The sequence below is a fragment of the Neofelis nebulosa genome, chromosome 18, assembly GCF_028018385.1.
Source record: "Neofelis nebulosa isolate mNeoNeb1 chromosome 18, mNeoNeb1.pri, whole genome shotgun sequence".
NCBI lineage: Eukaryota > Metazoa > Chordata > Mammalia > Carnivora > Felidae > Neofelis > Neofelis nebulosa.
Window position 1 is genome coordinate 23,005,575 of NC_080799.1, and position 20,820 is coordinate 23,026,394.

General features: G+C 56.6%; 1 protein-coding gene across 3 annotated transcripts in view; it reads right to left on the minus strand.

The window, feature by feature from the left end:
• Nucleotides 1-1,549: 1,549 nt before the first annotated feature.
• IL4R (interleukin 4 receptor) overlaps nucleotides 1,550-20,820 on the minus strand; it is a 41,613-nt gene continuing 22,342 nt past the window's right edge. For 2 of the 3 annotated variants that reach the window (XM_058711978.1, XM_058711979.1), the window contains exons 3-10: nucleotides 20,481-20,619; nucleotides 19,039-19,190; nucleotides 17,752-17,903; nucleotides 12,589-12,745; nucleotides 8,841-8,937; nucleotides 6,849-6,927; nucleotides 5,414-5,463; nucleotides 1,550-4,097 (exon numbers count right to left, since the gene is read on the minus strand). In XM_058711978.1, coding sequence (XP_058567961.1) covers nucleotides 2,537-4,097; nucleotides 5,414-5,463; nucleotides 6,849-6,927; nucleotides 8,841-8,937; nucleotides 12,589-12,745; nucleotides 17,752-17,903; nucleotides 19,039-19,190; nucleotides 20,481-20,619 — 2,387 coding nt within the window. In that variant the 3' untranslated portion in view covers nucleotides 1,550-2,536. The remainder of the gene's footprint in view (nucleotides 4,098-5,413; nucleotides 5,464-6,848; nucleotides 6,928-8,840; nucleotides 8,938-12,588; nucleotides 12,746-17,751; nucleotides 17,904-19,038; nucleotides 19,191-20,480; nucleotides 20,620-20,820) is intronic. The other variant, XM_058711980.1, reaches the window with a different exon arrangement.

Here is a 20,820-nt window from a genome sequence, read left to right on the forward strand (position 1 = left end):
CTGGTGTTAAGCTGGAGAAGAAGGTTGGGGAAGCAAGAACGGTGGCCTTGTCCCAGCTTCCCTGAACCCAGGAGGGTGGGTTTAAATCCACGTAAGAAATGCGAGGTGTCTGATTCTCTACTCCCGCTTCCCAAAGCCCAGACGACTCTCTGTTACGAGAGGAGCCTCAGCTGACCACCTGGGTCCCTTTTCTCTTAAGATCCTGGCGGGGCAACGAAGAGACCGGCGTCGGGTCTGTGTCAGACTTCCATCCCGACCACCCCTCCACCACTCACACATCTTTTCTGTTTGCTGCTTGCTTTTAACAGTTGGTTTTCTGAGACGACGCTCAGGCAAAATGGACTGGAGCTGGTATTTGAGTGGATGGCATACCATGGCGGCTGGGAGCTCTGCAGCCTGACCTGGGTTCAAGTCCTGCTCCGGGATGTCCTCGCTGTGCGGTCCTAAGCGAAACCTCAGCCTCTCTGGGCCTGCTTCCTCATCTATAAAATGGGGGTAATAACTGAACCTGCCCGCGAGAGACGTGACGTAGTGGACGTAGAGCACTTAGCACATTGCTTGGCCTTAAAGAGAGATTTTTATTAAGAATTATATATATAATTTTTATAAAGAGCTCTTGAAGGCAAAAAGTCCAGAGGGCTAGTTCAGGCTCCGTCATTCACTGTGTGACCTTGGGCAAGTCCCTTTTCCTCTCTAGCACAAAGTTCCCCCATCTGTAAATCATGGGGTGGTGGGGGGTGGGGGGGGATGACTTAGGCCTCTAAAGGGGTAGATTTGGGCTCAGCACAGAGGAAGGATTTCTAACAAACATCAGGCTGCATGTGAGGTAGTGAGCTCCCCATCACTCCTAGCGCATGGCACAGAAGGCCAGAACAGAAGGGAACCTCATGCGGCCCAGCCGCTTCTTTTGCCAAGGGTGGCCGTCCGGGTAGCTACTCGGGGAGCAGACTGATCACAGACACAGAGCTTACGTCCCCGGCCTGCGTCTTCATGCCACCTGCCCGGGTTCAGCTACGGGCCTGCCACTGACTAGCCGGGCCACCTTGGCAAAGTGCAGCAGCTTCTGGTAATCCTTCGTACCTCTCCGTCTGGGGGCTTGCTTCCTGGAGCAGCTGGACGTGCTGGAGAACTAATGCCCTTGACCAGATGGAAGCTGGTGGCCCATCACCCGGCTCCCTCACCCCTGCAGGGATAGCTTTGGACAGGCGCTGTGCATGGTTACCCGAGGCTCCCAGCGGGTGGAAGGTCAGTTGCCCGGGCTGGCCCCGTTGGATAACACACCGTTTACTGCCTCCTGACCTTCCCCGCCTCACGTCCCCACTCCCGAGCAAGGTTTCCTGGAATCACCACCTACAGCAGCTAACTGCCCTTGAGTCCTTGGCTCGGGGAGCGGGGGGGGGGGGGGGGGGGGGAACCCAAACAAACAGAGACAGAAACACCTCTTGGACCTCATTTCCTCTGGATGGAAAGATCCAATGAGTTAACAGAGATAAAGAGCTCACCACCACCTTAGCCCGGATGTTTGTTTAATACACGGAGAGGGCAGGGAACGGAGATAAAGAGGCTTTATTTACACAAAACACCACGCCCTGCCCTCCGATTCCACGCTTCTCAGCGAAGACAAATCCCAGGCGATAAAATAATCTTCGAGATGCAAACAAGCATTACACAACCAGAGGGGCAGGTCGCCGTGCCCGCTGAGGGTGTGGTGTGGGCCGGCGGAGCCCTAGCTCGGCCAATCCCTCCCTGCCTCCGGCTGCTGCGGCTGCCAGCAAAGCGCCCGCGGGGGCACAGACTGGCCCCGAGGTAGCTGGCTGTGTTCATTCTGGGGCTCCTGTGCTTAACGGGAGCCCCCGGTCTCAGCGGTTGTGTGGGAACCAGACAGCAGCCAGTCGTGGCTTGGTGATCCCAGTCTTTCGGGTCCTTTTGTGTCTGTTACCGCACTTGACTTCGCGCCCCGCCACGGCCCAGGTCCCGCCCCCAGGGTCGACTTAAGGAAGGTCTGTTGAATGAATGGGCACCTCCGGGCAAATGACCACCTTCCCAGGACCAGGATGTCCCATCCATTTCCCAAGGTCTCCCAAGTCATTCCCCCGGTGGGCTGGGCCTCCAATCCGGTGAGACAGCGGCAGCCGATCCCAGAACCCGGCAAGACATGAGTAACAGAGTGACGAGCGGACAAAGCGCACCCAGGGTGAGCGTGGCAGGGAGAGCGCGTGGACCCATGAAGTGGCCAGTGGCTCGTGCATAAGCCGAGGCACCCAAGGAGCTCCCGATCCCCGCAGGGGCCTCGCCCCCGTGCCCTCCACTCCCTTGGGTGGTGGCGAGCCCAGGCCAAGGCTGGGAGCTGGCGGAGGGGCGGGGTGGAGTCCAGTCTCTGTACCCCCAGGTCAGACCACCTCCCAGCTTCATAGCAGGGTTCTCCCAAGTCTTTCGCAAATCTGCCGGCCTAGCCGCCTTCCAGGAGGAGGCACTTCCCAGGCCGGGCTGAGGCCCAGCCCTCACTCGTAGACGGCAGTGACAAGCGGGCACACGCCTAGGAAGCCATCGTGCACGTGGGCTCTGGGGAGAGCATGGCCACCTTTTTGGGGGTCTGGCTTGAGCTGTGAGCATGGCTCGGGGCAGGCTGGAAGCACAGGGAGGACGGGCCCTCCTCTGAGACAGCCAAGGGTGCCGGGGAGGCTGGAGCGAGGCTGGCCTCCAGGGGCGCCCCACCTGGCAGGGGGTCCGGGGCCCTCAGAGGGCTCACCAGCGGCGAGGACCTGTCTCCACAGCAGCAGCCGCAGCAGGGGCTGGCCACGGGATGGGCCTCGCCACCCTCCTCCTGGCCGTGACACTGCTTCAGGTGGCCACACAGGTGGCAGGTGAGGGCTGAGTAGACAATGCCGCTGGCCAGGTCGTCCCGGAGGGGGTCTGCGGCCTGCTCCGGGGCCGGCGGGGTCTTGTGGCTGTCCTGTGCCTTCCCCGCTGGCTCTGGGGAGCTGCCCGGGAGGGGGGAGTCCTGCGGGCAATGAGGTGGCTCCGCGTCCAGTCCGAAGGTGAACAGGGGGACGGGGACTGGGGCGGGGGCCCCAGGGCAGCCAGGAGTGAGGCTCTGGAAGGGCTTGTAACCCCCGTCCCCACTGCCGGCCTCACCCCCGGACGTCTCTGGGCAGACGGCACCACTAGTGAGCAGACTCGAGAAGGCCTTGTACCCGGCCTCCTCCGAAGGGCCGAAGCCCCCCACCCCGCCGTCCTGGGTGCTGCCCTGCCTCACGGCGCACACAAACTCTCGGTAGCCGCTGCCGGGGGCCGGGGCCGGGGCCCCCCTGTGCTGCAGGACTCGCTGACGCAGAATCTGCTCCCAGGTCTCTGGCTCGGGCTGGAGCGTGGAAGGCGCCGCCGAAGGCTGGGGGGCAGCGGGGATGCCGGGGTCCGCCTCCCCCAGGCGTCCCGCCAGCTCTGGGCCCGAGTCACACTCGCCGGGACCTGAGGACTGGCCCTGGAAGGTCCCGAAGCTGCGGTAGGTGGGGTTGTCTGTGACGACCGGGGGCGTCTCTGGGAAAGTCGGGCTGGCTGGGCTCTGGGGCAGAGTGGCCAGAGGATCGGACCGGGGGTCGAAAGGCTGCTCCTTGCCCTGGGGCGATGCCTCCTGGGGCCCCGGACCTGGAAACTCAGCCCAGGGCATCTGAGCACCTGCACTTCCCGAAGGAGGAGGAAACCACGATTCCAGAGAGCCCTGTGGGCCAAAGCCCCCTTTCTCAACCCCGAGAAGGTCCAGGAAGAGGCTTTCTGTCAGTCGGGCCGCGATGCCCTCCCTGCCCTCCTGGAAGCTGTCCTCGAGGTTCACAGGCGATGGGCAGAAGCTCCCTTTATCTTCTTCCTCCTCCTCCTCCTCCTCCTCGCTCTCCACCGGGGCCTCCAGAAGCTCCACACATCGCACCACGCTGATGCTCTCGGGCCAGAGGATCGTCTTGCTGACCTCCACAGGGCACCATGCTGATTTTCCAGAACCCTGCAAAGGCCCATTTCTGGCAATCTTGGAGGGATCCTCTTTCCTTTCCATGCCGTGCTCCAGTAAACAGGGCAGGAGCTTCCTAAGACAAGTCTTCCAGTGTCTGCAACAGCAAAGAAAAGTTTGGTTGGGATTCGCTTTCTCTGCTGGAAAAACTCCTATTCGTCCTTCAAAGCCCAGCTTAAAATCAGCCTGGACTGACGTCTATCTAATGCAGACAGGCCTCCTGACTTTAATTTTTTTTTTTAAACATTTATTGATTTTTGAGACAGAGAGAGGCAGAGCATGAACAGGGGAGGGTCAGAGGGAGAGGGAGACACAGAACCCAAAACAGGCTCCAGGCTCTGAGCTGTCAGTGCAGAGCCCGACGCGGGGCTCGAACTCATGGACCGTGAGATCATGACCTGAGCCGAAGTCGGACGCTTAACCAACTGAGCCACCCAGGCGCCCCTGGCCTCCTGACTTTATACTCAATAATCTGTCAGTCTGACTTCCCTACTAGCCCAGGAACTCCCTGAAGGCAGGGCCCGTGTCTCACTTTGAGATTTCTGGAGGCCACACATACAACCTGGCACCCGATGCAAACTCAGTCTACTGAATAAGGAAAAGTCTCCGTCAGGGACGATGACATTTAAAAATACTTATCAGGTTGACAATAAACTTCATATATTGAGAAAAAAATACTTATCAGGGGCACCTGGGTGGCTCAGTCGGTTAAGCGTCCAACTCCCGGTATCAGCTTGGGTCACGATCTCACAGTTTGTGCGTTCGAGCCCCACGTAGCCATGAAGCCTGCGTGGGATTCTCTCTCTGCCCCTCCCCCACTTGTGTGTGCGCACGCGCTCTCTCTCTCAAAAATAAAAATAAAAATAAACTGAAAAAAATACTGATCAATTTAAAATATTTATCAATACCACAGCACAAGTAGTGACCGGGGCTGTGGGGTCCTAGGCTGGGGCAGTGTCCTGGGACCCCCGTGCTGTGCCAGGTACCAACTCTTTAGTTACTGGATTGTGGGTCATCCAGGGACGAGCTAGGGGAGGCAGGGGCGATGGTCAGACACTCAGGGGTTCCAGAGTTGGCGATTCGCCAACCAGCAGGCGATGCTGTTGACATTGTAACAACCGGCACAGCCGTCCGGCTTGTAACCTCTACCAGCCTGGCTCAGGCCAGACTGCGCACTTCCGAGGGGGTTCGGCCTGGGCCTGACCCCTGGGGAAATTCAGGGGGCTTAGCCAACATGCCCACCTGCCCAGACCTCCTCTCCTCCTGCCACCCTCCAAGCCCAGTGTCCCAGGGCAAGTCCTGAATGCTCAGGAGGAAAAACAGGTGGGTGCGGGGGTGGGGGTGTGGTCCTACCGCCCCACTTCCAACATCCTCCAAATCCACATAGGCTGTGACCTGAGTTCATATACATACGGGCACTTGGCTGGTTCCTGGCCTCGGGACCGCTTCCCCCACAGCGACACCTAAAATACAGAGACAGCCAATGAAATGGAGTGGAGAGGCCTTGCGGCCCAGCCTGGCATACGGCACAGCTCAGGGAGTGTGTGCTGCAAAAGGAGTGTTCGACGCGACATCACATAGGCCGGGGGTCCAATCGAGGTCACTTCAGCTCTCTGAGCCTCAGCGTCCCGCGGGATCGACGAGACTGCCCAGATATCAAGTCGCCGGGGCGGATGGTAAAAATGGCCACACTGCTCTGAAGCTCCTCCCACCCTCTGAATCTGGCCTGGGCGTGTGACTCGCTTTGACCAACAGGATGCCGCGGAGTGACATCGGGCCGGCCAGCTCGAGGACGTCGCCACTGCTCCAGCTGACAGTCAGCCAACTTCCAGACCTGTGACTGAGGCCACTGGGAAGGGGCCCATCCCAGAGCCTTCCACCCTCACCACTGCATGGAGCCCAAACTGCCCACCTGCAGAAGCAAGTGCTAATTTAGAGTGTTTCAGCTCTCTAAATTTGGGGCTGATTTGTTACACAGCAAAGCTCACTGATACATGAACAGCACTTATGACGTGCAGGACCCTGCAATATATACTTTATATGTGTCGCCTCCATGAATTCCAGTATCAGGTAAGCACTACAATAACCCACGTGAAGAAACTGGCTCAGAGAGGTTAAGCAACATGCCCGAGTCCACACCGCAGGTAAATGGCGAAGCCAGGGTTCCAAGCCAGACCACTGGACTCCAGAGCCTGCCAGCGGGTCCCTGGAGAACGGAGGACACTTGGATGTTCTGTTCTAGACAGGGCTTCTGTCCTCCCTTCCCTCCCTCCTACAGAGCCCTGAGATCACCCAGGAAACCCCACGTGGCCATGGCATTGGAGAAGCTCATCCACCCTTAGTTCAGGGGTATGCATCTGGCTGGTCTCAGAGCATCCCCACTCCCTTACTGGTGAATGCTTTACGAAAGGGCGTGTGGTACAATTCAGACCGACAAGAATCGAGGAGAGATTTGCTCGTGCTTTGGGGGCAGTTTTCTGCTCGTAAGAGGAAGACACAGGAAGCCTGTCCCCAACCCCCTCACCTTTTGGCTTCTTGCCCTGGTACAGAGACCTTTCCAGGAGATAACATGGAGGTGACCTCATGGGTCACTTCCTCCCGGGGGAGATAAGACGCCAAGCAACCAACCCAGAGGAACCCGGCCCGTCGGAAAGAGTAGCCATGGAAGCTAGGGGGCAGGGAGCAAAGGCCTCTGGGCTCCTAGTGACCACACGAAGCTGCTGCTGAAATCCGGAAACCTTCCTGATTTGTCACGTGCAGTTCCAAAAGCCAACAGCCTCCCAGGCATTTTGAATCCTGCTTCCTGATGTGTGCGGCCTACAAAACGCTAACCAACCCACTCTCCTACCTGTGGGTCCTGGATGACTATCGCCACTAGGTGGCTGTGGGCGGGGTTGGGAATCTGGTCCCACCATTCTTTCTTAATCCTGAAAAAGAAAAGGGAGAGTTATTGAGGGGCGCCTGCGTGGCTCAGTCGGTTAAGCGGCCGAATCTTGATTTCGGCCCAGGTCACGATCTCACAGTTTGTGGGTTCGAGCCCCGCATCAGACTCTGAGCTGACAGCCCAGAGCCTGCTTGGGATTCTCCGTCTCCCTCTCTCTCTCTCTGCCTTTCCGGTTCGTGCTCTCTCAAAATGAAAAAAAATAAACATAGAGTTATTGGGTGCACGAACAGGTTGATGTTCTTTCCGTGAAGGGGTCAGGGACCACGTTGAGAGGGTTCGTGGATGCCTTGCCCTAACCTCATTCTACAGATGAAGACACCAAGGCCCAGAAGTGAAGTGACAGCTGGACCGTGGGCAGAACAGCCAGGTTCTGTTAGCCAGGATGGAGCTCCTGATGTGGCCACCTCTGCCCTCCGTGGGAATAAGCCCCAGGGAGTTAGGAGACACCCAGGCAGCAGAGAGAGAATTCTGGGTTTCCCCATCAGCAATTCTGCCCTCCCCGGGGCAGCCGAGACCAAGATGCTGGGGTGAGGCCTGGAATGGCCAGAGCAGTTGAGGGAACCCAGAGAGAAACGGAGTCCTTCTCTCCGCCTGGTCTGTCCGGAGCCACACAGCGTCAGTGCTGGGAGGGAAGGTTCTCACATCACCTCTGACTGGCTTCTTCCCGCTTCACTCAGTCTGGCAACACATATTTATTGAGCATTTGCTATGCACCATTCACTGGTCCAGGCGTCGGGAACGCAACAGTGAACAAGACAGACAAAATTCTCCGCCCTGGCGGAACTGACCTTCTAGAAGAGAGCGACCTCAGCCATGGCAACTCAGTGTCATGAATAAAAACACACAAGAAAGGGAATAGAGAGGAATGGAGGGTGTGCTCGCAGAAGGCCTCTTGGAGGAGGGGACTTCTGAGTGGCCACGGAGGCGGGGGCAGGAGCTACGGTGACACCCGGGGAAAGGGCCTCCCTGGCAGGGAGGGACCGCCGATAGGGAAACTGAGGCTCACAGAAGGGGAAAAGACCAGCCCAGGGTCACGCAGAGCCATCCGGAATAAGACACGAAGGGAACCTGTATTTGCTGCACGCCTACTGTGTGGCCGGCAAAATGCAGGACCCGGCTCGCTCAGCGCCCAGTCGTCGCTAAACCTCACGCGGTGAGCCAAGGCTCGCTGGTCCCATTTCAGAGATGGGAAGATGGCCGCTGCGAGACACCACGAACCCAAGTGCCTGAGCTCTCACTGGAAACAAGGCTCCTTCTATCCCCCCTGCCTACTGTGGCCTGGGACTCTCTCAGGACTCTCAGCACTCATGACATAAGCTCCTTCCACCTGCAACAGAGACCCAAGGCTGAGAGGTTCGGCCTCTTATTGGCCACAAAGCTCCCGAGCTCCAAGGCCAGGATCCAAACGCAGGTCTCCGGGGCAACTGTCTAGAATTCCTCTGTCTCCTGCCATGTGCTCTGAGTGTCTGGACCTCACCCTGGGGATCCAGGGTGACCCATCTTCCTTCTGCTGGAGAAAAGTCCCTCCCCAGCTCATTCTCCCTCCAGAATATCCCTCAGCTCGAATATCGCCTCCTCAGAGGGGCCCGCCTGGCCTCCCGACCCAGCAGCCCGCACATTTCTTCCCTTCACCCCGGCAGATTCCCTTCAGCGCACGGATCACCATGGAAACCAGCTGTGGTTATTGGTTGACTGATGGCTTCGGTCTCCCCACAAAGAGCACAGACAGGGTCGTGGTAGGCCCTGCTCTCAGCTGTTGCCCCTGGGCCTCGCGCATAGTAGCTGCTCAATAAATACGTATCGTGAGAGCGGATGGACCCGAGGGGGGTTCCCACCCTCCGCACACCCCAGCGGGGCCGGCTCGCGGGCCATCCCGTGGCGAAGCCCCGGACTCACTTGATGACGCTGAGGTAGCAGGACAGGCAGACGGCCAGGATGACAAGGCAGGAGATGCTGACGCCAAGTGGGAGGTGCTGCTCCCAGGGCTCGTAGTCTGCAAGTGGGAGGGAAGCCGTGAGCCTGCGCCGTGCTGGGTGCCGCCCGCTGGTCCCCAGGCCGCCGAGGCCTCCGGAAAGGGTCCGCTCAGACCCTGCGTGGGCCAGCCTCCACCCAGCGCTCCCGCCTCACCCACTGCTACTGAGCCCTGGCCACACGGCCTCCTCACTCTCCCCTGCTCCTCCCAAGCTCCGTGGCACCCCAGGATCTTGAACTCGCTGCTGCCCCTCTCCTGAAGCCCAGAGGTCAAGAGCGGGGGGCCTGCGGAGCCCAACTACCTGAGTTCAAAGCCTGACTCTGTCATATCCTTGCTGGTGACCCAGGACAAGGCCCTCAGCCTCTCTGTGTGCCTCGGCTTCCTCATCTGTACACTGGGGTTAACACAGCACTGAGGTCGCAGGGCAGTTGTGGGGATCACACGACGCAGTCAGAGCAGCGCCCGCATGTCCCATAAGCCTTTGCCGTTGTTGTCTGTGCACAGCTGGCCCCTTCTCATTCACTTCACCGTCACCTGCTCCAAAAAGTTCCGGCACGCCCTCTCCCCTGCTGCCCCCCCATCTCTCCGTGCCTGCACCCTGATTTTCTCCCCGGACTTAATGTCATATGGGTCAAGGGCTATCTGATTTATTTTCCTGTTTACTTGTTTGTTCTCTGTCTCGCCTCCAGAAGGTCCGTCCCACAAGATCAGGGATTTCTGTCTGTTTCGTTCATGGCTGATGCCCCAGAGTCTAACACAGGGACAGGTGTGCCGTATGGGCTCAATACATATTTGTGGAAATAACGAATGAGTGTCCAGCCCATCGTACATGCTCCATAGAAGCCATTTCTCTCCCTTTCCTTCCCTTCCCCAGGGCAGTGGTATAATCGAGTGAACTTTGCCCAGCACTATACCACATGGGACACTCAGTGGGAGAAGATCCTACCTATGGAGTGGAAGGCAGATGGGTCAGGAGACATCTGCAAGGCAAGACGAACAACACAAGAGGGCTAAGGTCAGGGGTGGGGGCGGGGCGGGGCGGGTGGGGTACCCACCCGCAGCCACTTTGCCCGGCACTTTGAAGACCCTTCTCCCACTGGGTGCCCACAACAGCCCTGCTCCTTCTCCATGGTACAGACTGGTGCCTGAGGCGGCCCCCTTACTCAACAGGGAGCAGTGTGCCCACCCTGAGGTTTGGGTCAATCGTGATTATCTTATTCTCCTTTCCAGGCATGAGTTTCCAGCCTCTCTTGCAGCTGGGAGAGGCCCCGCGACAGTCCTGGCCAATGAGATGCAAGGGAAGTCCGCTAGGGAAGCTTCTGGAAAGATTTTTGCTTCCTGATGAAAGAGATGTCCGAGGAGCACTTGTTTGTGGAGCCTTTCATTTCTTTTAGGCTTTGGGGCATGAGGGCGTGTGCAGCAGCCAGCTTGGGGCACGGGATAACAAGTCTAAGGATAAAATGCTACCACGCTAAGGAGGGCTGGGGGAAAGAAAACAAGCCTCTGGGGCCACATCACTGAGCTGGGGTATAAACCAGGGAAGGTCCACTTGTCAGACTTCATTTTATGTGAGATAAATCAATGTTTCCATTGCAAAAAGCCATGAGTACCAGTGTTGCAAAGACCGCTTGTGGGGCCGGTGGGGGTAATGCAGCTACCGTATGAGGAACTACATCTCCCAGAATCCCTTGCAGCTCTGTGTGGCCATGTGACTAGTTCCACCAATAAAACTGGAGAGGAAGTGGTGTGTGTGTGTGTGTGTGTGTGTGTGTGTGTGTGTGTCACTTCTGGGCTCAGGTTTTTAAGAAGTGCTTTCTTACGCCATAAACAAAAATAAATTCAAAATGGATGGCCTAAATGTGAGACCTAAATTGCGACAGGAAATCATAACACAGGCAGCAATCTCTTTGACCTCGGCCGTGGCAACTTACTAGACTTGTTGACAGAGTCCAGGGAAACAAAAAACAAAAATCAGCTACTGGGACCTTATCCAGATAAAGAGCTTCTGCACAGTGAAGGAAACAATCAACAAAACTAAAAGGCAGTCTACGGCATGGGAGAAGATATTTGCTAACGACATATCTGATAAAGGGTTCTCCTCCAAAATCTATAAAGAACTTATCAAATTCAACATCCCGAAACCAAATAATCCAGCGAAGAAATGAGAAGACATGAATAGGCATTTCTCCAAAGAAGACATCCAGATGGCCGACAGACACATGACAAGCTGCTCACCATCACTCATCATCGGGGAAACACAAATCAAAACCATAATGAGATACCACCTCACACCTGTCAGAATGGCTCACATTAACGACTCAAGAAACGGTAGATGTTGGGCGCCTGGGTGGCGCAGTCGGTTAAGCGTCCGACTTCAGCCAGGTCACGATCTCGCGGTCCGTGAGTTCGAGCCCCGCGTCAGGCTCTGGGCTGACGGCTCGGAGCCTGGAGCCTGTTTCCGATTCTGTGTCTCCCTCTCTCTCTGCCCCTCCCCCGTTCATGCTCTGTCTCTCTCTGTCCCAAAAATAAATAAAAAACATTGGAAAAAAAAAAAATTAAAAAAAATAAAAAAAAAAAAAAAGAAACGGTAGATGTTGGCGAGGATGCGGAGAAAGAGGATCTCTTTTGCACTGTTGGTTGGAATGCAAGCGGGTGTGGCCGCTCTGGAAAACAGTGTGGAGATTCCTCATAAAGTTAAAAAGAGAACTACCGTTAAGACCCAGCAATTGCACTGCTAAGTATTTACCGAAAGGAGACAAAATTATAGATTTGAAAGGGTAAATGCACCCCAACGTTCATAGCAGCATTATCAACAATAGCCAAAGCATGGAAAGAGCTCAAATGTCCACCGATGGATGAATGCATAAAGACTCAGTGCACACACACACACACACACACACACACACAGAGGAATATTACTCAGCCATCAAAAAGAATGAAATCTTGCCATTTACAATAATGTGGATGGAGCTAGAATGTATTATGCTAGTGAAATAAGTCAGAGAAAGGCAGATACCATGTGATTTCACTCATATGTGGAACTTAAGAAGCGAAACAGATGAACATAGGGCAAGGGAGGAAAAAAAGAGGGACACACACCATACGAGACGCTTAATGACAGAGAACAAACTGAGGGTTGACGGAGGTGGCGGGGGGGATGGGCTAGATGGGGGATGGGTATTAAGGAGGGCAACTGTTGGGATGAGCACTGGGTGTTGTACGTAAGGGATGAGTCCCTGAATTCTACTCCTCCGACCGATACCGCGCTGTATGTTAACCAACTAGGATTTAAATAAAAATTTGAAAAGAACAAAAAATAAATTCACTTGTTCAATTCTCTTAAAAAAAAAAAAAAAAAAAAAAAAAAGGATCTTCGTCCTAGAGAATGATGGAAACCACAGGAAGAGAACCATCCACAAACCAGCGATGTTCACGCCGGACCGTTACGTGAGCGAGTCATACGTTTCGGCGGTGTTGAGCCGCACGCCTCGTGGGCTTATCTGTGACCGCAGCCTCGCCCTGGCCACCCTGAGCAGTACACCAGGTCGGTCGGGAATTCCGTTACCTGCTGTTAGAGGCACTCTATGGGACCCATAGGGTGGGCAGGCGGTGGGCGGGGGTCTGGCCAATGGGACAAATGGGAATGGCCCATGGCTGCCAGGAGATACTCACAGTTAAGCCACTTGGTGCTGGGGCTCCACTCACTCCAGGTGCTGCTGTAGCTCTGAGCCCAGGCCCTCACGCGTGCGCTGTAGGAAGCCCCAGACTTCAGGGTGCTGGCTGCCACGCGGAGGGTGGGCCCCATGTAGGTCACATTATAGATTCTGGACTGGGAGAGCAAAGGGACACGTTAACGCGCCAGCTCGGGGCAAAGGAGGTACGGGCTCCCGCCCTGGCTGCTGTCCTTGGCTGACCCCCCGCAGTGTCGAAGGGCCACCAGCCTCGGTGTTTGGTTGTTCCTCCAATTCAGGCCTGTGGCTGCCACCTCCACAACCGTGACCAGAGTCAGGCGGGAGGGGTCAGGGAATGCCCTCCCCCCACCCCCGGCCCCGGCGCCCTGACGACCAGCCACACAGCATGACTGGGGCCAGCCGATTAAGCTTTGAGTTGTCATTTCCTCCTCTGTAAAACGAGGGTAGGAGTCCCTGCTGCCACTTTTTAGCTGTGTGACCCTAGGTGAGTCGCATAACCTCTCTGGACCTTGACATCCTTCTTCCACAAAATGGTAATAAGTAATAAATAACGATTTATCTTTTATTAATAATCATTATTAACAATGATTTATTTTATTATGATTTATTTATTCCTGGCACGCAGGAAGCATGAGAGTGACCTTTCTACAGCACAGGTAAGGTCCCCGGTGTCTCTCTCTCTCTCCTTTGTGGGCTCTCTGGAGCCGTCATAGTCAAGCCCAAACTCTGGCCTAGAATCTCAGCCCTGCTCCAACTGCTGGGAAGGGACTTCTAAGACCTGTTATCAAGTGAAAAAGGTAAATGAAAAGTAGTATGTGCTGACTACTGCTTTTTATGTTTAAAAAAAAGCGGGGGGGGGGGGGCGCCTGGGTGGCTCAGTCGGTTAAGCATCCAACTTTTGATTTTGGCTCTGGTCATGCTCTCACGGTTCGTGAGTTTGAGCCCCACAAGGGGCTCTGCGCTGAGGGTGTGGAGATTGGGATTTTCGCTCTCTCCCTCTCTCTGTGCACTGTCTCTCTCAAAATAAATAAGTAAATAAACTTAAAAAAAAAAAAAAGACAGACTCTGGGATGGCCCTGCGATCCCCCACCCTGTATCACGCCCCTGTGTAATCCCCTCTTCTTGAGTGTGGCCAGGGCTTGCGACCCACCATGGGATTATATTCTGTAAGGCTATATAATTCCAACTTGCTAGGAGACTCTCTCCTTTGCTGGCTTTGAGAAGACAACAGGGAAGGAACTGAGGGCAGCCTCCCACGAAGGGCCAGCAAGAACCCGAGGCCCTCAGTCCAGCAGCCCGTAAGAAACAATGCTGCCAACAACATAGTAGCTGGGGAGTGATCTTCCCCAGTCAAGCCTCAGATGAGACCGCAGCCCCAGCTGAGTCCTTGACTGTGCCCTTGGGAGAGCTGAAGCTGTAAGCCACACCCAGACTCCTGGCCCCCAGAAATGGTCAACAAAATGTGTGATGTTTAAAGTCGCTACACTGGGGCACCTGGATGCCTCAGCTGGTTAAGTGCCTGACTTTGGCTCAGCTCATGATCTCTTGGTTCGTGAGTTCAAACCCTGCATTGGGCTCTGTGCCTCCAGCTTGGAGCCTGGAGCCTGCTTCGAATTCTGTGTCTCCCTCTCTCTCTCTGCCCCTCCCCTGCTCATGCTCTGTCTCTCTCTCTCTCTCAAAAATAAATAATAACATTAAAAAAAATAAAGCAGCTGCATTGGTGGTGATATTATTACATAACAAGAGAAAACGGACACGGCGGTGAATGAACACACATGTTTCATGCTTGCTTGTACAGGCACACACTCTCTGGAAGGACACAACAGCCTTCACGACCTCTCCTGGCTCTAACCTGGCCTTCCTTCCCCTCCTGGCAGGAGACGGGAGCAGTCAATCTCTGGGGGTTAGGGTCACAAGAGAAACATATTACCGTTCTAAGTGCTTTCAAGCCATCTGGCTTTTTTACTACTCGTAAATATTACTTGTGTTTAAAAACCTTTAAGACGCGAAATGAAATCTGTGTTCAGGATCGATCTGACGACATGGGAGTAGCCTGAATCCTCTGCCCGCGGCTCCTCTCCCTGCCAGGTCCGTCCCTTTGCAGCCCTGCTTCCACTCACGGGTTGGAGCAGAGGTCAAGGAGAGAGTTATGGGAGGAAGCGAGGGCAGAAGACAAGGACACTCACTCACAGCCCTATTTTCTCTCTAAATATGAGTAAGCAGGAAGCAACAGCTGGACCTAGGTTGCCAAAGGAATCGTATACCCCAGAAAGGAGTGGGGGGCGGGGGGGGTGGGAAATGTTTTACTAAGAAACAGAACAGAAATTGGGGATTCCCAGGAAACACTTGTGGCTTATTGTTGCTGTTGTTGTTGTTGTTATTGTTTTGGCAAAAAGGGCCAAGTGTTTGGGAGGCCACCCCTGAGAGAAGGATCCAAGGAAGAGGAAACAGCACTGGCTCTGGAGTTCAAATCCTGGCTTCCCAGCCCGGCTCTGCCTTTTCCAGCCGGGGGGCCCTGGGCAAGCCATTCCACCTCTCAGGCCTCAGTTTCCTCATCACTAAAATGGAGGGACCAACACCCTCCCACCTGCAGGGCTGCGTTGTGCCTAGCACATTTCAGGCACGCAAGCGATGGTAACCATTCACGATCCTGAACAGACTGGTGGCCTCCTTTTCTGCTGCTTCACTGCACTCACTGCCACATCTCCGTAATCCCCAGACACGCCATGAATCTTCTTATCCCCCAAGCCTTTGCTCACGTGGTTCCCTCTGCCTGGCCTCCTACTCTTCCCTTCCTTCCCCGTCCAGAAAACTCTTCTACGGCCTCCAATGCCCAGGCCAAAACTCCACCTCCATTATGGACCCCTGTCCAGAGATCATCCAGGACAATAGGTAGCTCCACTCCCCAAATTCCACTTCTAAGGTGTCTTCTAGAACTGATCCCATCTATGTCATCCATGGGGAACACAGTTGCTCATATTCTTTTCACTCTGTGTGGTGACAGATGGTAACCAGACTTACTGTGGGTGATCATTTTGCAATGTGTACAAAACGTCAAATCACTACGTTGGGGTGCACCTGAAACTATTACAATATCGTATGTCAATTATACCTCAGAAAACAGAAAAACAAAAAAATCGGTCCCACCCAATCGGAGCTGTAGCTGGCGTCTGCAATATGGTAGCAAACGGGGCTGCACGCCCTTCTTTGCCGTTGGGGACGCGTCCTCAAAGCTCAGGGCAGGTAAGCCTCTGACTCCACCTCCAGGGCTCATCCTCATTGGCCAGGACCAGTTGTGCCCACCCCGTTGTCTAGCCTGTGATTGGTTAGAGATCAACTCCGGCCAATGAGGAGTGAGGGGACTTCTACAGGCTGGGTCCAGCCCTGGGAAAGGGAGAGATGGGCGAGGGGTGTGTCCGTGGCGTCTGCCCCACCAACAAGGGAAGCTGAGCCAGGAATTCTGAGGCTCCGGGCAGTGCCCAGCACGTCCATGACAACTGAGCCATAGCTCGGGTACACTGATTAATTCTACCTGCTGGTTGGGAGTCCAGGCCCAGGTCCCAAGGCTGGCTGTTACAGCCAGCCCTGTCCCCGCTTCCCCTTCCCTGGAGTTTGCTCCGGGGAGCCACCCCTCCCTCCTTCCCAGCCCTCGTGGCTTGGGGGGAACTGACCACACCTGTGCTCCAGAGGTGGGCGTGTGACTCACCTCTGGCCAATCAGAGCACAGTACGAGCACCCTCCTTCCTGCCCACAGCCTGGGCCAGGGTCAGAGATTTGCAAGTGATCCGAGCCAGGCAACCGAGCATCGGCCCCAGAACGTCTACCGGGACTAATTAAAAGTGGGACTCTCCCAGTGTGGCGCTGGCACGTAGCCCCGGAGGCGCTGGTGGGGGGGGGGGGGGGCATGCTGGCCACCACCTAAAAATGAACCTAACCCAGAATAAAGCCGGGCCGAGGGAGGGACAGATTCCCGGAACCTGGATGCAGCCACGATAAGCAAATGAAGAACACTTCACACCCCTCTCTCCCCTCCGGACTTCACCCCTCTGAAGCCCTGCACAGGCTCAGCACACGGGGAGGGGATTCACCTAACGAAATGGGATCTGCCTATCTCTTTCGGCATCAGAGCAGCCTTGCCAGTGCGTTCTGAGCCTCCGCTGTCACACCCGGGCCCCTCCATCCCTGCTCCCACCCTGCGCCGTGGCCCAGCGCCAAGGGGGAAACCACACCTGAGAAACCGAGAGATGGAAGCCAATACCCGCCCCCTCCCTGGCTTAGGTGGGAAGGACAGGAAGCAGAGAAGCTGATGTGAGAGCGCGAGACGAGTGGGGCCTGCTCCCTGGCAGCGGAAGCCAGGCCAGCCTGGGTCCCAGGACACAGGACACGGGGCGTGGCTCCGAAGAGGCCCTCGGCGACGCTGACGTAGCGAGTTCTAGACAAAGGTGTGGGAGGCCAAGGCCGCCGGGGCTTTCCAAGGCCTGCGGCGCCCCGGCGAAAAGGAGAACAGTGCTTACGACACATTTAGAGCCAGGCCGGGGGAGCCTGTGTCACACGCTTGGCGCCCTCAAGGGCTGATGGGGCGGGGACGCTTATCCTCCCCATGTCACAGAGGGGGAAACCGGGGCCCCAGGAGGTTAAGCGACAGGGCTAGGGCCCCGCAGCCGGGGAGCGGAAACAGGTATCGGGAGCCCGCTCTGTGGGAGGCCGGGGCCCAGGGTGCTCAGATGTGCCTCCCGTGGGGATGCCTGAGGGGAAGACATGGGTGGCAGGAAATGATCTCCAGCCCCGCCTGAAACTAAACTCAGAGGCCAAGCCATCCCGTGTGCAGGCCCCTGCCAGTATTGACCCGATGGTTTGCTGCCCATCAGCTCTCCCTTCTAAAAACCGTCAACACGTCGTTTAAGAAGGAAACTCACGATCAGTGCTGTGATCGCAAACCAGGTGTCAGCCTCCATCGGCCGCTTCTAGAAGTAAGTGCTATGAGGACCCAGCGACGGCATGAAATGACGGCACACTGGGAACCAGGCACACAGCGGGGGCGGGGTGCACAGAGCCAGGGTGGAAGTCGGGCTCCAGGGGCCCCGGTCTCCACCCGCCCGAGTCCCAAGAGGTGGCAGAGAAACCCCGAGGCGCACACACTCACATCCATGGGGTCGTCTTCGCTCGAGATGTTGACCATGTAGGTGAGCTCGGCGTGCAGGTGGTTCTCACGGGGGTAAGGGTTGCTCCACCTCAGCAGCCACGTGTGGGAGACGTTGGGGTGAACCGTGAGGTTTCCGGGAGCCCTGGGTTTCACTGCGGAGAAGCAGTGGCTGGTGAGGCGCTTGTCCAGGTGCGGGGAGGAGAAGGGTCCGCAGGGCACGGGTCATTTAGATGCTCTCGGTCGAGCACACCTCCGTAGCACATTTACGGAATAGCGCGTGGATATCGTCTCAGCAGAGAATGACCACCATCATACTGATTACAATGTCGCTAAAACTCCGCTTCCCACGAGTGGGGACTAACTGACTTTCTACAGTGAGTGCAGGAAGCATAAGGCAAAGGAACCCAAAATGTGGCTTTTTCACTTCGGTTCCTTCACACTTGGGGCCACATCTATGCGCTGTGTTATGACTCAGAGTTTTTGTTGATCTTGACCCGAGTGTTTTAAAACTCAGTCTCCTTTTAAGCAATCCTATCCAGGAGATTACAGGTATGTAAAGTCGGCCCACCCGTGCAGAAACGATTTTAATTCATGGGTTGGTTCTTGGGTCTATCTCAACAACCCCCCGACCGTGGGCGGTAACTGCTGAGCTCTGAGCTCGGCGATACTCTTGCAAGAATATTCCTCTGCAGCTTTGTGGCCGTGTGACCCGGGGCAGGTTACGCGCCTCCTCCGTATTATACCCGATCGTAAAACGGGGATAGCTCTCTTCTGGAAAAGGAGGCCCAGAGAGGTGATGTGACTTGCCCAAGGTCACAGAGCAATAAATGATGTCCGAACCTCCCGTCACTGTACCGCAGCAGAATCGTGGTGAATTGCTGTGGGGACTCTGGCTACCAGGATGAAGTCAGACTTCTGAGGTCAGACTGTCCGAAGAAGCAGCAGCTGACCAGTCCACACAGCGGGGAAGGAAGGTTCCCAGCTCAGTCTGTGGTCTACAGCAATGCCTTCTATTAAGCACGCCTCATCTCAGCACCCCAGGCTGGGCACTTACATTCAGGCGGCCGGGACGCGTAGACTGAAGGGGACCTGACGTCCTAGGGAGCCCAGCCCCATTTCAAAGGCGGGAAGCCGGAGCCCAGAAAGGGGCAAAAATCCCGTCACGTCTGGGGACGCGCAGAAGACTGCTTGCGCCTCCCTCCCCCGCGTGGAGCCTGCCCCGCCCCCCCCCCGCCCCAGAGCCCAGCCGGGGTTGGGGGTCCGGGAAGCCCACCCCGTGCCCCTCACCGTGACTGCTGGGCTTGAAGGAGCCGCTCCACAGCAGCTGCGTCCCCGCCCACAGGTGCAGCTGATACACGTCCGCCTCGACAAAGTCGTCCATCAGCATGCTGCACGCACACGCCACGCCTTCTCCGTTCTCAGGGACACACGTGCGGTTTCTGCAGACACGGGTGTCGCATTAGGCTGGCTGTGACCCACGGGCATCCCGGGAACGTGCCTCAAGGGACACGCGCTTGGAGGGCCACGCTGTGTGTGTCTCAGCCATTCAAGTCTGCTCTCCTAGCACAAAAGCAGCCACGGGGAACGCAGGAGCGAATGGGCGTGGCTGTGTGCCGATAAAACTTTATTTACAAAAGCAGCTGGTGGGCCAGATGCGGACCTCGGGCCGTAGTCTGCAGAGCCCTGGTCTAGGCCAGCGTACCACATTTAGAAGCAGAGCCCGTCTGCCTCGGTAGGTAGAGGAAGGCCTCTGGCAACGTACCCTGCACTCTGGGGTGGGCACACCCCAACACGCCCCCGTGACTGCGTGCCTCGTGTACCCAGCCACACCCTCAGCGCCGCCTGGAAGAGCACCCCATGTGCCACGGCTGTCCCGGTGACCCACCCGGAACAACGTACCCCAGGCTCCACGGTCCCCCAAAGAACACCGTGGACTCCACCGCTAACGTGCCCAAACAAGCGGTCTAGCCAGCGGTTCTCAAAGCAGGGTCCAGGGGGTCACGAGGTCAAACTCTTTTCATAATACCAAGAGGCCGTGCGCCATTTTCCACTGTTTCTTACAAGCGTAAGGTGGAATTTTCCAGACGCTACACAGCGCGCGATCATTGCTCCGACGGCTTAGCGAATGTGGACCCGCGTGCTGTCGTGATCTAGTATCTCTGTTTTAATTACTAACAGGCTAAATAGCAATATTACGAGCCACCGAGACAAAAGCTTTGGTCTAACTTTGAAGCAGACGAACAAACCCCGGGTCTCCAAAGTCTAGTCCAACATTCCACCACACCCACACGCCACGCGCCTCAGTGACAGTGCACTTAGAGCACGGTGACATGCCCACTGAGCCCCAGGGCGCCTCCCTTTTTTTTTTTTTTTTATAACGTTTATCCATGTTGGACAGAGAGAGAGAGACAGAGAGACAGAGCGCGACAGAGGGAGACGTAGAGAGAGAGAGGGAGACGCAGAATCCGAAACGGGCTCCAGGCTCCGAGCCGTCAGCACAGAGCCCGACGCGGGGCTCGAACCCACGCACCGCGAGATCATGACCTGAGCTGACCGACCGAGCCACCCAGGCACCCCAGGGCGCCTCACTTCGAACACCACGCTCAGTCAGCTGCGGGGAACCCCATTCAGCACCCCGCGCTCCAGGGCACCACCGGGACCAAATGAACTCCTGGGGTGAACGCTCTGGGCTCAGCCTCCCCCAGATCCCAGCTCCACTCGTGGCTTACTCGGACCCCATGAAGTTCAGCTGGTAGGACAGGCGGAGCTCAGCGCTGCAGTTCGTGGGCACATCCATGTTCCACTGGCAGACGGAGGCGCTGAGGTAGTCGGAGAAGCAGGTGGGCGCACGCAGGACCTTGACGCTCCCTGGGGAGACACAGGAGCGCCGTGTGCGGCCGGAGCCAGACAGCAAGGGGCACGTGCAGCAGCGGGACAAGCAGGAAAGCGGGACAAGCGGGACCGAGGGGCCAACGCCACGCAAGGGAACCACAGTCCCAGGCACGGTTGTGGGCCGGCGTCCGGGGAGCTGGGGGCAGGACGGGGCTCTGCGGCGTCCCGGCTGGCATG